The sequence below is a fragment of the Bactrocera latifrons genome, unplaced genomic scaffold (assembly GCF_001853355.1).
Source record: "Bactrocera latifrons isolate USDA-ARS-PBARC rearing strain unplaced genomic scaffold, ASM185335v1 scaffold_23, whole genome shotgun sequence".
Taxonomy (NCBI): Eukaryota; Metazoa; Arthropoda; class Insecta; order Diptera; family Tephritidae; genus Bactrocera; species Bactrocera latifrons.
In genome coordinates this window covers 1,928,488-1,941,523 of record NW_017535852.1, presented here as the reverse complement: position 1 = coordinate 1,941,523, position 13,036 = coordinate 1,928,488, and the positions used below count along the sequence as shown (strand labels likewise).

The 13,036-nt window shown below is 33.3% G+C and overlaps 3 protein-coding genes across 6 annotated transcripts in view; 1 reads left to right on the top strand and 2 right to left on the bottom strand.

Moving 5' to 3' along the window:
• The window catches only part of LOC108968781 (helicase domino), a 43,800-nt gene that overhangs the window by 1,401 nt on the left and 29,363 nt on the right, over positions 1 to 13,036 (top strand). For 2 of the 3 annotated variants that reach the window (XM_018933022.1, XM_018933020.1), the window contains exons 1-4: positions 5,909 to 6,249; positions 9,843 to 10,653; positions 10,733 to 11,048; positions 11,328 to 11,679. In XM_018933022.1, the coding sequence (XP_018788567.1) occupies positions 9,854 to 10,653; positions 10,733 to 11,048; positions 11,328 to 11,679 (1,468 nt within the window). In that variant the 5' untranslated portion in view covers positions 5,909 to 6,249; positions 9,843 to 9,853. Of the gene's footprint in view, positions 1 to 5,908; positions 6,250 to 9,842; positions 10,654 to 10,732; positions 11,049 to 11,327; positions 11,680 to 13,036 lie in introns of those variants that run through there. The other variant, XM_018933021.1, reaches the window with a different exon arrangement.
• LOC108968783 (kynurenine 3-monooxygenase) lies at positions 278 to 3,623 on the bottom strand. 2 transcript variants are annotated; one of them, XM_018933024.1, is made up of 8 exons: positions 3,415 to 3,623; positions 1,849 to 2,158; positions 1,602 to 1,689; positions 1,333 to 1,501; positions 1,024 to 1,275; positions 723 to 953; positions 499 to 660; positions 278 to 433 (listed from the first exon to the last, which is right to left on the bottom strand). In XM_018933024.1, exons 1-8 carry the CDS (start codon positions 3,502 to 3,504, stop codon positions 341 to 343), a joined length of 1,395 nt encoding a protein of 464 aa, XP_018788569.1. In that variant the 5' UTR covers positions 3,505 to 3,623; the 3' UTR covers positions 278 to 340. The 2 variants fall into 2 exon arrangements, with proteins under 2 accessions (XP_018788569.1, XP_018788570.1); XM_018933025.1 differs by lacking the exon at positions 3,415 to 3,623 and adding an exon at positions 2,425 to 2,442 and having other exon boundaries at positions 285 to 433.
• LOC108968784 (DNA repair protein RAD51 homolog 4) lies at positions 3,449 to 5,576 on the bottom strand. Its single transcript, XM_018933026.1, has 5 exons — positions 5,220 to 5,576; positions 4,745 to 5,157; positions 4,557 to 4,682; positions 4,222 to 4,500; positions 3,449 to 3,515 (listed from the first exon to the last, which is right to left on the bottom strand). Exons 1-4 carry the CDS (start codon positions 5,471 to 5,473, stop codon positions 4,256 to 4,258), a joined length of 1,038 nt encoding a protein of 345 aa, XP_018788571.1. The 5' UTR covers positions 5,474 to 5,576; the 3' UTR covers positions 3,449 to 3,515; positions 4,222 to 4,255.

Below are 13,036 nucleotides of genomic sequence, written 5' to 3'. Positions count from 1 at the left end.
GACAGGCAGGCCGATTATCTTGATTGTTGMCAAAAACGTTTCTTTATATTTTCCCCAAATTCTGCTGGTTGCCGACTTTGCTTTGACTAAGCAAACATAAAAAATGCATAGCTTATGATTCAAGGCAACGCTTCAATCTCCGAAGAAATTTTTTAGTTCGGATCACTATTTGCTTAGTGTATAAATATGTTATATAACTGTCAATAAACTACACTACAACTCACACATGCACTATTTTCTACAAACACTACATGAGACAAAATAAAAACAGAGCAACTAATACCTTCGTACGTTAAGAAGCAGCGTGTTATTCTTATRTTAAAACTAGGAACTGCATAAATTAAAAGTAACTGATTTTAAAAACGCCAAAATATGTTGAAAGGCCCATAACCACAAGCGCCACCGAAGCAGAAATGAATACATTACTCAACAGCTGCAAAGGGGGAAAGGTTTAAATATTTTAAAATTTTTCTATAAACATAATAATTCAATTGTCACCTTATCCTGCCATTTGCGATTAAGAATACACTTGCTGTACGGCATGCTAGTGAACGAAACGCTGTTGTATAGCGGCACCCACCAGCTGGGGAACCAGCGGAACAGCTGCGTGTCAAGCCATTTGCGGCAGCGGAAGCTAATGCGTTTGGTCAAATCGCGCATCTGTAAGCGATTAGAGAAGTARAGAGTATGAAATTGTAAAATTTATATATTTATTTGCGCACCTCAACGTAGTTATACATGGCCAGATCGCAAACGGCATGGGCATCGCGCCAACGCAACTCGGTGAATTGCTCCAATATTTCGGCGGTACTGAGATTGGGCTGATCGAAGAGTGACATGAGCAAAGTGCAATCTTCCATACCGGCATTCAGACCTTGTCCGTAGTAGGGCACCATAGCGTGTGCAGCGTCGCCGAGAATGAGCGCCTTATCGCCGTAATGGTAGGGATGGCACTGCGTATAAAAAGAAAATTTGTGGTTAGACTTTGAAGTTGAAATTGAGAAACTTTTCAYTACTGCTTACCTTCACTGAGACCAAATGCTGTGGTGGCATTTTAAAGAAATCCTTAAGCAGCCGCTCCTCKCCAATTAGTGGCACTGCATCGGCATAGTATTTGTGGAAGAAATTTAGTAATTCTTCGTTGGTGCGTATGGTGTCGAACACTTTGAATGGCATGGACAGCGTAACTGTGAAGGATTTATCTTGATTGGGCAGTGCAATCATCATGAAAGCATCACGTGGCCAGATATGCAAGTAATTTTCAGGCATTTGGAACTTTATGAATAAAATAGTAATTAATTAGAGCGCAAAGAGCTTTGAATATGTAAATACCTCGCCATTCTTCGCTGGTATGCAAAGCTCTAAATAGCCATGTTCGATGTACTCTTGCGAATAGTTAACGCCAGGCGTTTTGACCAATTGTTGACGCATTGTGCTGAAGGCGCCATCACAGCCTACAACCAAGTCGGCGTTGGCTTCCACTATTTCTTTGTTGGGAGCGCTGTAAATTAACATAATTGTGACAAAGTAATAAAATATAGCTTTCAARGCACAACAAGAAGCTGAATTAAGCTGCAAATTTAAATAAAAYAGCAACTCACCGCTTAAATTCCATGCGCCCGTGCGTCAAATTCACATAGTTCAGCTTATGCTCGAAATGGCGCTGAATATTAGGAAATTTTTCACCAGCTATGGGGAAATTAAAAAAAATAAATAAATATTATAAAATTATTTTAAGAAATTTTAATTATTAAAAAAATTAAAAAAAAAAAATTTAAATAAAAAAAATTATGAAAAACATAATTTATGAAAAATATTAAATTTACAAAAATCATAAATTCAACAAACCATTCAAAAGCACTTCGTTTAAATACTTGCGCCCCACGGAGTAGAGACACTGATTTGTGCAGGGATCATACAGCACCACCGTGCGATTGCCTTTGATATCGTGCAACATGCGTCCACGCATCGGTATCGCTGTAGCGAGCACCTCCTGTTCCAGCCCTACCTCGGCCAATGCCTTGCGCCCACGTTGCGACAAGGCAAGATTAATGCTGCGACCTTGTACCAGCTCCGCGGTACGTATATCCTCACGGTATTCATATAAATGCACCTCGTGACCGCGTCGTGCGAAACTGAGTGCGGCTAACGAGCCCACCTGTAAATGAAAATGCTCGTTAAGTCGAGTTGACAGTCCTTGACCGGATAAAAATATTCGKGTCCGTTCYGGTTACGAATAATTAATATACAATAATTTCTAAAATTTTTAACGGACCATTAAAAAATTTGAAAAATCGTTTCAAAACAAATTTATATACTTATATGTTCACACCCTAAATATTAGACTCGAGTCATCGTAGAGAAAAATTTTCTTATTTGACAAGATTTCTTCTCAAAATTTGGCACAAATTCGGAGCACTATACCATGTAACTGCCATTCAAACTGATCCATCAAAATCAAGATAAAGATCTTTTCATATTATTTTTTTATTATAAAAATTATTATAGCTTTGATTTAAATTAGTGAATAACGTTCCAAAGTATACATGCTGCCAATTAGCTATCAATSAAAAGCTAAAATATATTAAAAGAAAGAAAAGTTTTGAAACGACGTGTGCCGATTCAATGATAATGATGCCTCTGCACCTCTGCTTGACAATGTCAATGCCATACTGCACTTATCAGCGATTTGACTTTATCACTTATAAGTTTGCCGACTTTATATGAATTATTCTTTCATGTCTGAATTACGCTTTGTTTGTAGCTGTATATGTATGTATAACTTATTATAATTTTGCAAAATCCAACCACAGGAGATAGAAATGATTTTTTTTCTCAACCTTGTGCTAAATAAGTGTAATAATATATTCTGAACAATTATTGAGATTGTTTCGTAGTAATAGTGGTTTATGAGAATGCAATAGACGTGCATATTTAATTTATTTGAAATTTATTAAACAATTATAAACACTTGCGTACTTAATATGTCTTTAAATGAGTTTTTAATGGTTAGTTGATTTATGAAAGTCAAATATATTTATTATATATAGATATGTACTTATACACACAATAATTATCGGCTGTATTCAAATATTGGCTTATTTTTTTACCTTTGATTCAACTATAACCTGAAAATCGGTTCTTGTCACTGTGGTTTGTGAACACTTTTTCCAATTCAAATGATTTTTAGCTACATTCTTGTGATTTTTGAACACCCTATTTTTTTTTTTTTTAAACCTCTTTAATGTACGCAGGACACTTAAGATTGATTGTGAATAAATCTTTAAGAAATTTAAAAATTGGTTAAAACAAATTCTTACTTCTTTTAATACTTTTTTAGTAAACTTGGCGTGAAATGAAAAGTAATTTTGCATACATATTTCGCAAAAAAAAAAATTCACTAAGCTCACTCACCAAACCACCGCCAATAATAGCAATTTTCAGAGGTGCACGGGATTGTAAATTATTTCCATTTTCCGTTGATTGCGGTATAGCATTTGACATTTTGGTTTACACTTAAAAAAAAAAAAAATATTTGAAAGTTGAAAAAACTATTACTTTAAAATGCTATACTATATAGAATTTTTTCTCTGATTCCACACTCTATTGCTACTCCACGTTACTAAATCAAATAAGAGAGTGCTGCTATAAAGCGCATAACTTGCCGCCGCCACCGATTAGAATACAATGACTTAAACTGCGCAGCAAACACCAAGCATTAGACGAAATCATTATATGCACAAGATAATATAAATATGTACTCTATGTGGAGCATTACCTTTGCAACTATAAAATTCAAGCCATAAGTACGTCCCAAACAACACTATATAATAATACACTATTTTGTGATGTTTCTATATGATGTGATATATTTGTCGAGGCTTGTTTGTGTAAACACCGTGGCTGTGACCGCAATCCTGTGTTAGGGATGCATATCATAAATCGCCCACTAGCCTACATAAAATCTCGAAGAGTGTGACGTACGAAACCACAACCCAAGAAGCCTTAGAAATGGAATACTTTCAGTTTTTCTTTTATGCTTAATTCACAGCCACAATCTACATACACCGTTGTGTTTACTGGTACGAACTAATTATTATGATTTTATGGTAATAGCTCTTATCTCAATCTCTTAGATATAATATAAATCTTAATTTCTGGCAGTCTTAAAAGATTTCGGAAAAACATACATGTGAGTTGATATACAAAAGGACAACTTACTTTTGCATGCTGCTTCCATATAATTCATTTTAAATTAAGAAACACCCGCAGTTGTGATATGAAGATTGCACGTGGTGCCTACAGCAGTGTAGCAACTCCTTATTACTCTCAATATGCGCTCATTTGTTATTGAAGTGTTGTCTAGTGGCGTTTCCAATGATAAGCGTAAATGGGGTGCGCGATTCCAATATTCACCCAGAGCTGGACGCATGCCTACACAGCCAGCGAGATTTAGGGAAGCGGATGGCATTTCATATGGCTCGCTCATTTCTTCGTTATCTATAATTTAAAGCTTATTAATTTTTACTTTCCTACTAATATAAATTATTACTTGCCCATATCTTCAGGTACTTGTTGTTCTTCCTCAATGTTGACTAACAAATTAACGTAGACGAAAGCAATATGGTGCTCTTTAGATAATTGGTAAACTAAATTGTTTAGTTTTGCCAGCAAATATTTTCCTTAAATAATATTTGTAAAGTATATTATATTATGTTTATAGAATCTGTTGAAATTTCCAAACCTTTAAGATGGTTCAATTCGCTGCGATATTTAAAAAACACAGCCGGTAATGCATCGATAATAACCAATTTTATATTACCGCCGTCAGCATCAGCACCTGCATTCAATTGCAAATCAAGCCTTTCTAGTATTTCGCACAAACCCTCGGCAGTTCCTGTGCGCTCAACTAAGATATCTTGCATTATACGCCCGCAAATATTATTGGGTACATGACGGCAGCGTAACATTTCCATTATACGCGTACCAGAAAAGTCGCATTTTGTATCTATGTATAAAACTGTGCCTTGAGTTTGTGCCGCAAAATTGAAAGCAATTGTATGACACAATTGAGTTTTCCCCACGCCCGACTTGCCACATATTTCCCATATACTGCCGGTTTTCAGCGGTGTTTCAGCCAACAGAATGTCTAACCTGCTGACAGTAAAGATAATGAAGTTTTTCTTTACATTATTTATATATTAAGGTTAATCACTTACTTTTCTATACCGGTGTTGTAAATTTTCGTATACGTTTTCCAATTATTCAAATTACTTTGCTGAAGGTGGAAGAAGTCTTTYCCAATTTTTTCTTTTAACTCCAATATGGCGGCTTCCGTAAGACCCGTAATTTCCATTAATTCCGCATTACTTGTAATGAGCAATTCATATCTGGTAAAAATACACTTCTTTTGCAACTTTCTTATGAGATAAGTGGATAAACCAAGTCCGTCAAATTGCTCCAAATCGGTCATATTAAAACGCGAATCTGTAGAGCTTTCAAATTTTTAAAGTTCCACGACAGAATGCCCCTCAAGCCAAAATTAGGCGCTAAACAGCTGAAGTGCTAATTTATTTAATGAAGAACCAATTCGATAAATCGATAAACAATTTTTCAAAATGGAATATAATTCCCTTTTTTCTAATATATCTATTTATATTTATATTAATTGTTAAAATAGCTGAAAAGAATTTGATTTAATTTACAATTTAAAAGTTATTTTGTAAATTCTAATTATCACGTACGAAATTGTGAACTATGTTGGGCCATTTCGACGCTGCCGCCACTTTTTTCAATATTATTGACAATGAATTTCGGGTACTTGTTCATGCAACTCTGCTTAAAGATGGCTGACAATATAGCGGACGAAACGCAAAATGGATGGTTCGCTGGCTGATTTTTCACTTCGCCGTTTCAGTTTCCGTAATGTTCTCAACGCGTTCAGAGGTGGTACGCACATTAGTGCGCTTGATGTTTATGTGAAATTCTAAAAATTGAATGAGACGGAACATACGGTGATCTGTGCGTGTGAAGAGTATAGCCTATGCTGAAATCCGGTGAAGCGCAGAAAATTTCCATAGATTTTTACATAGAATTTGAATTGTGATTTTTGTGGATAATAGTGTAAAAATATTAAAAAATTTTGTGTTCCGATTGAAATTGAAGTTTAAAAATTCGAATTGTCATTGAATTTTGGACAGATGTCTATAGGAAAACCAGAAATTTCGTGATTGAAAAAAGCTGTCTGAGGTGAGTTGAAATGGTCGTTGTGCTATTCATTCGTTTGTTCGGGATAGAGAAAAGTCGATTAGAGCAGTGTTGCATTTGAAGTACCTAAATATAAAATATTCGAAGCTTAAAAATGTAGTTCAAAAAAATGATGCCTATGTAATAAATGGGGCCGATTTTTTAAATAAATCTATACATTTGTTTAATGGGCTGAGGTATTAAATCGGTAGATTTGCCGTCAAAATTTTCCTAGTGCGAAAAAGTGTATATGGTTGACAACCCTCAATGTGGCATTCGGCAAATGAAATATCAATATGGCCGCCGCATAAAAACAGGGAAGTCGTTTCAAAGTTGCGCGATGTTTCGTTAATCAATCGTTCTCAGCACAGTGTTGTCGTTGTTGTTTTTTATTTAGTAAATTGGTAGCAATTTTTTAAATAAAATTTTAAATGAATATGTATCATTAACTGAATTTAAAAATCTTTGAAGTGAAAAACTTTAACAACAAAAAAAAAATTGATTTTAAAATAGGTAATATAAACATTTGCCTAATAATAATTTAGTTGTTATTGTTTTTGTTTTCGCCATTAAAATTGAAAATTAATTATTTAAATCAAAGTATATTTTGTTTTATAAAAATTACAAAACACAACCCATTGTATTTTAAATTTATGTTGAAAACGTTTAGGTACGTAATTTATACATGCATTTCATATTTGGTTTCATGTTTTTTATTCATAGATTATTTTTTTATTCATAGATATTTTCTTTATTCTTTTATTCATTGATATTTTTTTTATTTTTAATGTTTTTTACACATCGATGTTAATTATTGTCCCTAATAATTTGTTCAAGTGTTTTAATTTTCTAATTATATATACGCTTGGTAACTGGAATGTTTAATATTGTGTTCTTCCTAAATTTAGCAGTTGCCGAGGGTTGGGTGGTAAAGTATTGTTTGTTTTGGATGGGGTTTTACGGCAGGATGCGCTTTTCTTTTTTTAGCTATTTTAAATTTAAATTTTAAACAACTCTAAGTTAAAGACTGTGCTTTGATTAAAATTTTAGAAAAAAAAAAATAGTAAACTTGAAATTCACTATAATTATATACCTATGTACATATATACTTACAAAAGTAGGTTTATATCATGTATGATACTATCAATAAGTTAATCCGGCGGAGTTATTTGTGCAATGTGTAGATCATTTGCAGTTTTATGTATGTATGTATGTATGTTCATATGGCTATTATTTGCTGCAGTCTAATAATTGAACATACACATACATACACATTAAAGAGCAAGAGCACTCTGTGTTATCATTAAACTGTGTGATAAAACAATTTATATTCTTGCGAAATTAAAGCATGTTTAATTTAATTTTAAATTATTTTATATTTATAAATAATTAAAAAATGCAACATTTAATTATTGTTCAAAGTCCAATTTTATTTTTATAATAACATCTCGAATTGCAACTGGCTCTTTTTTTTGTTACAAAATTATTGCTGTTGATAGGACTTTAAATAACTTTGTATGTCTTTTTTAAACTCATGCGTCTAAAGTACAAATTAAACAAATTACGATCATTAAACTTGCAAAATATTAGATAAAAATTATAAATTGTGCATAATAATTTCTTCTTTGAGTAAAAAAATCAAAATCTAATTCAGTTAAATTTATCCTAATATGTTATATGAGTATGTAGTACATAGACACATAAATTATACACATTTTGAATATGCATTTATTATTGTCATAAAAAAGTCGCTTTGTAAACAAATAATATTTTATGTATAAAATTATAGTATTTATTATAAAAAATCCCACTATGCTTCGCTTCAATATATTAGAATATTTTTACGCAAACTTTTGCCGGTCTAGGAAGACAATAAACAGATGTTATCTTTCTTGATGTCCGCCAAGCATTGTACAAAGTTTGGCATCTAGTTTTGCTAATTTAAAAGGTTATTCTTAGGGCGATCTGCACGTACAGTAGTGTAGCGAATTCAAATGTTTTACAAGCTTTTCAAAATAAAGTTCTGCGCACTATTTGGAACATCATGAAAATATATTTGCGATGCAACTGCTGGACACATAGTTTATATTGAAAAGCTACCACTCATTACACCTCCCCCTTCGATTCAATTAATGTATTAAAMTTTTTTTGTTAAAGGGGTAGTAAGGTAAACGCAACCATTTTTTCAAYAATTTTTTTTTYCCACACAAATTTTTATTTGAGAGTTCAGGCTTTTCATATGTTATTCTACATATAATATAGTACAGAGAAAAATTTTTTTTCTTAATTTTTCTTCATATTCGGTGGAGATATGGTTGACCGGAAGATGTCATCTTTAATAAGTGGTACCCACGATTGATTTCTCCATTGTGGATGATCTAAAACGAACGGAATACATTTAATACATTACATACATGGAAAGCTGTGACCTTCGACTAAAATAAACAAATAGTGCAACTTTATTTTTTTTTTTAATATATATATATTTTTTTGTACTAATTGTGTCATAATGTTGTCAAATATCTATAAACAATGATGATTATAGGCCATTTGATAGCCAAGTCTTTTCGGCCAAGGAGATTGGATAGAATCGTGGGTACCAGTTCAAAAAAATACTGTTTGGAGAAAAACGCGTTTAAAGATCGCCAGCTATGCGATTTCAGCACATGACACCTTGCGGCGGCAAAAAAATTGTTTCGATGTTTTGAAAAATGTTTACCATACTACCCTTAATGTCACACTACCATAATTTATGTTCAATGTTTTTTTCATGGAATTTAGCTAATTCTTTTTTTTTCGAATTAAACTATACTAATTTTGTCATTTGAAATAAACATTTTGATTTGGAAGTGGTTTAGTTTTAGTATGTGCCAAAATTCTTAAGTAATGCTTATTCAAAACACCGAGAAACCAAAATGCCGACATGTAAAAAATATTTTACCTAATAATAATATATCGAAGAACATAAATAGAATTCTACTGACTAAGGGTTATGATCCTGAGCGTGTTCGTGGCTGGAAGCCGAAGGCCGCAAAATTTAAAATCATGGGTAGATCGTCGAAAAAGGACTAAACATGATATCAAATTTTTTATTTTTTTTGTTTCTAATTATTATATTTTCTTATTTCAAAATCATAAAAATAATCGTTATTTATTGTCGCCGATATTCTTATATAAATAAATTAATATGTTTCATGCCTATCGTTTTATTTTTAATTTCACATATAGTTTATTGATTTTGCAAATTAATCAATGTTGCTAAATCAAACATTTTAATTATATTGCCAACTTATATACATACAAGTATAATAATCATGTACCGCATATTTGATAAGCAAGGGCACTCTGTGTTATCATTTTACTGTGTGATAAAACAATTTGTAACCTTGCTAAAGAAAAACAAAATTTGCTTTACACTTTTGAAATACATACCTTATTCGAAAGTGATATAATTTTGTAACAAAACTCGATAAACTCGCAATATATGTACATATGTACAAAGCAAAATGGAATTTTAAAAATTTTAATATATTTTGATATAAATTTTCTGAAATTTATTGCAAAGCAATAACAACATTTTCAATCTCTTCTCACAGATGCATCAAACATGAATGAAGGTGAGTCAGCAGGAGGGGGGCATCAACGGGCTAGCCCAGCCCCTCCTGCTGTATCCGACCATAGATCAGTTTTATCGTCTACAAATACAACAGCATCGGTGGCTACAACCACCTATACGGGTATAATTACACCAACAACTATAACCGTTGCCACACCTGAGGCACATCAAGTAGTGGCCACAACGTTTGTTGATACATCCGTTACACCTCGCAGCTTTCAGCAAGCGTTCACACAGCAACATTTGCCAAAATTGCAAACACAGCAACAACAAATTAACACAACAACAACAACAACAAGAATAACTTCAACAAATTTACAAAGTTCTCAAAACAAATCGCTACAACAGAAATTTCAACAAGTGGCGCAGGCGCAGCAAACGTCTATGCCGCAAAAATCACTTATCGCGGTAACAGAAAATACAGCGAGTGATTTTGTTTCGTTAGCACAAAATCCAATTGAAAGTATAACTGGTGCACAGAATACGCAACGCGTTATAACGACGGAAACGTCAGGCAGTCTTATTAATAGTTTTATATCCTCAACGAGTACGTCAAGTGTAATTGGAGAGGCGGCGCAACAAGATACGTACAGCGGTTCACCGCTGGCCAAGCGTCCGAAACTAGTGGGGAATAGTATCGGCGGTGGTAGCCTGACTGCTTCGTTGTTGCCAGCAAGTGGGAGTACGGCGGATAACAGCAATACGGCAGTGTCTGCACCACAGGATATAAATGCGCTCAAGAAGCGCATTGTGGAGCAAAAATATCTCCGTTTGCGTAGTCTTAAAGAAAGGTACACAAATTAAACGATTTATTTATGGAAAATAAATACTAAAATATTTTTTTTTTTTTGCTTTTTACGATTTGTTTAGACACACAGAAAATGTCGCCGAATTATTCTATTTACAAAGCGGTGGCAACATGATGGACTACCCAACGTGGCGTAAGAAACCACCAACCCCACAATTCGTCACCTTTAGCAATGCTTATCGTCTAGATCAGTTAGTTAACGAGGACAAAGCTGCTGCATTAGCACAACAGCAACAGCAACAACAACAAAAATCAACTGATAACATAGCAACTATAATTGGTGTTGCCAGCGGCAATCAGCAGCAGCAGCAGCAGCAACAACAATTGCAAACACAAAAACAAACACAAGACTATTTGACCGCAATAACAAATAAAACGGTTAGTATAAACAATACACACATATCCATAGAATTTGTTGTTGTCAGCTAGTTACATATACGCTCAAAATGATGATAAAATGTCACTGAACAAGCTAACGGCCTCTATTTTTGAGAATGTTGGCTTCCAAAGGATGTTCGCATTTGCGAGGCATTTGTCTGATTCATAACTAGTAAATTAAAAAAAAAAAAAAAAATTGACTGCAAACACTTTCAATGCGTATAACTCGCTCATACATTGATTAATTTTGTGTGTTTTTACTGCGTTTTTTCTCCACAGAGTACGCAATCTCAAATAGCTACAGAAATAAATAGTAGTAATAGTAATAGTAGTGGTGGTAGTAATAGCAACAGCAGCGGCAGTGGCGTTGCGCCCACAACAGCAGCTGCCACAACGAACGCTAGTAATTTGCTCAATGCTACAGTAGTGGCAGCAGCAACAACCACAACAACAGCGACAGCAACAACTTCAACACCTGGTAGCGCGAGTGTCAGTGGTAATTCAACTACCACCAATGCAAGTGGCGACGTGCTGCCACAGGGTGCTGAAATCAAAATTCCCGCCGTAGGTGCAACGCCTGTGGCAGTCTCCACAAAACTACCAGCAGCTGTTGTACAACTGACCCAACAAGGTATGTACGCCTATGTAATATGTACCCATCACACAATCTCATAGTGTTGATATTCTTTGTTGATAACATTTCATACGATTTCCCTAGAAATAACAAAAACAAAAAGCTAAAGATAAAAATTGAACAAACGAAAATTTTAATTGCAACTTCCTCTTTCGCTTTCCTAACCGTGCACAACATATACTACTACATACACACTCACACGAGTCGCTCTCCGTCTGTCTTCTTTGTTTTTTTTTTTTTTGTGTTGTTTCTGTTTCTGTTTTTAATAAGAACATATTTTATACATTTGTTTAACATTTTCTAACAAAATTAACCAGCCTTTACTTATTTTGTATTTATTGAATTTTTTCTTGTGTACAACTAAAAATTATTGTAAATTGGCGCAATTTCGAGTTTATGAAGAACGTTACAAATTAAATTGTTTAAACATAATTTATCTCATATTCATTTGTATGAATAATAATAACATTTAGACATCTTTGGCCACTTTATCTAATTTAGCTGTATATATATTTTCTTTCTTGTATTACCACAACCATCTAACTTCTATTTCACAACACATTTACACACACTCGCTCACTGTATTCTGTTGTGTATCATCTCTACATTGTATCATTATATAGGTCACATACCCGGTAGACCTTTAGGAGGTCGGCACGGGATGGTATTTGGTCAAATACCCGCCCCACCAGCTGTAGGAAATACTACCTTACCTTTGGTGCCAGGTGCTTATCGTTTTACTCAGAATAAGCATTTCAATTTGATTTTTTTTTTTACTTTATGATCGATTTCATAGTTTTTGAATTGCGTATTACTTAGCTAAATTGTGTCGATTTTCATATTTACTATAACCATACAACATAAATACGTACCTATTTTTTTTCCAAACTTTAGTTCTTGTTTTCCTTTTGAGGTAGCATAGTTTGAGTGTGCATTCTATATGCAATTTGCTGCATAAACTTGTATGTACGTCTTTATTTCTGATATTCTCGATTTTTATTTTATTGCTTTTTTATGCTTCTTCTCGTAAACATAAAGTTTTTTTTTAATTAAAAATAATTGGATCTGTTATTGGTTTTAACTAGTTGATTTTTTGCATACAAAATATTTCATTTCTTTTAAATTTGATTTAAAGCCACAATTGACTTACAAATACATCTACAAACATATAGAATATTCATGTGATTATTTTGTATAATTTTAATTTACAATTCCGGCCACGAGTTTGTCTTTCTGAATAGTGCAGTGTGGATATTGAGGTTCAGTTCGCTTGTAGAAATAGCTAATCGAAAAATTGAAAAGCATTATAAATAAAAAAGTAATTAAAATAAAATGGAAAGGTCTGTAAATAAAT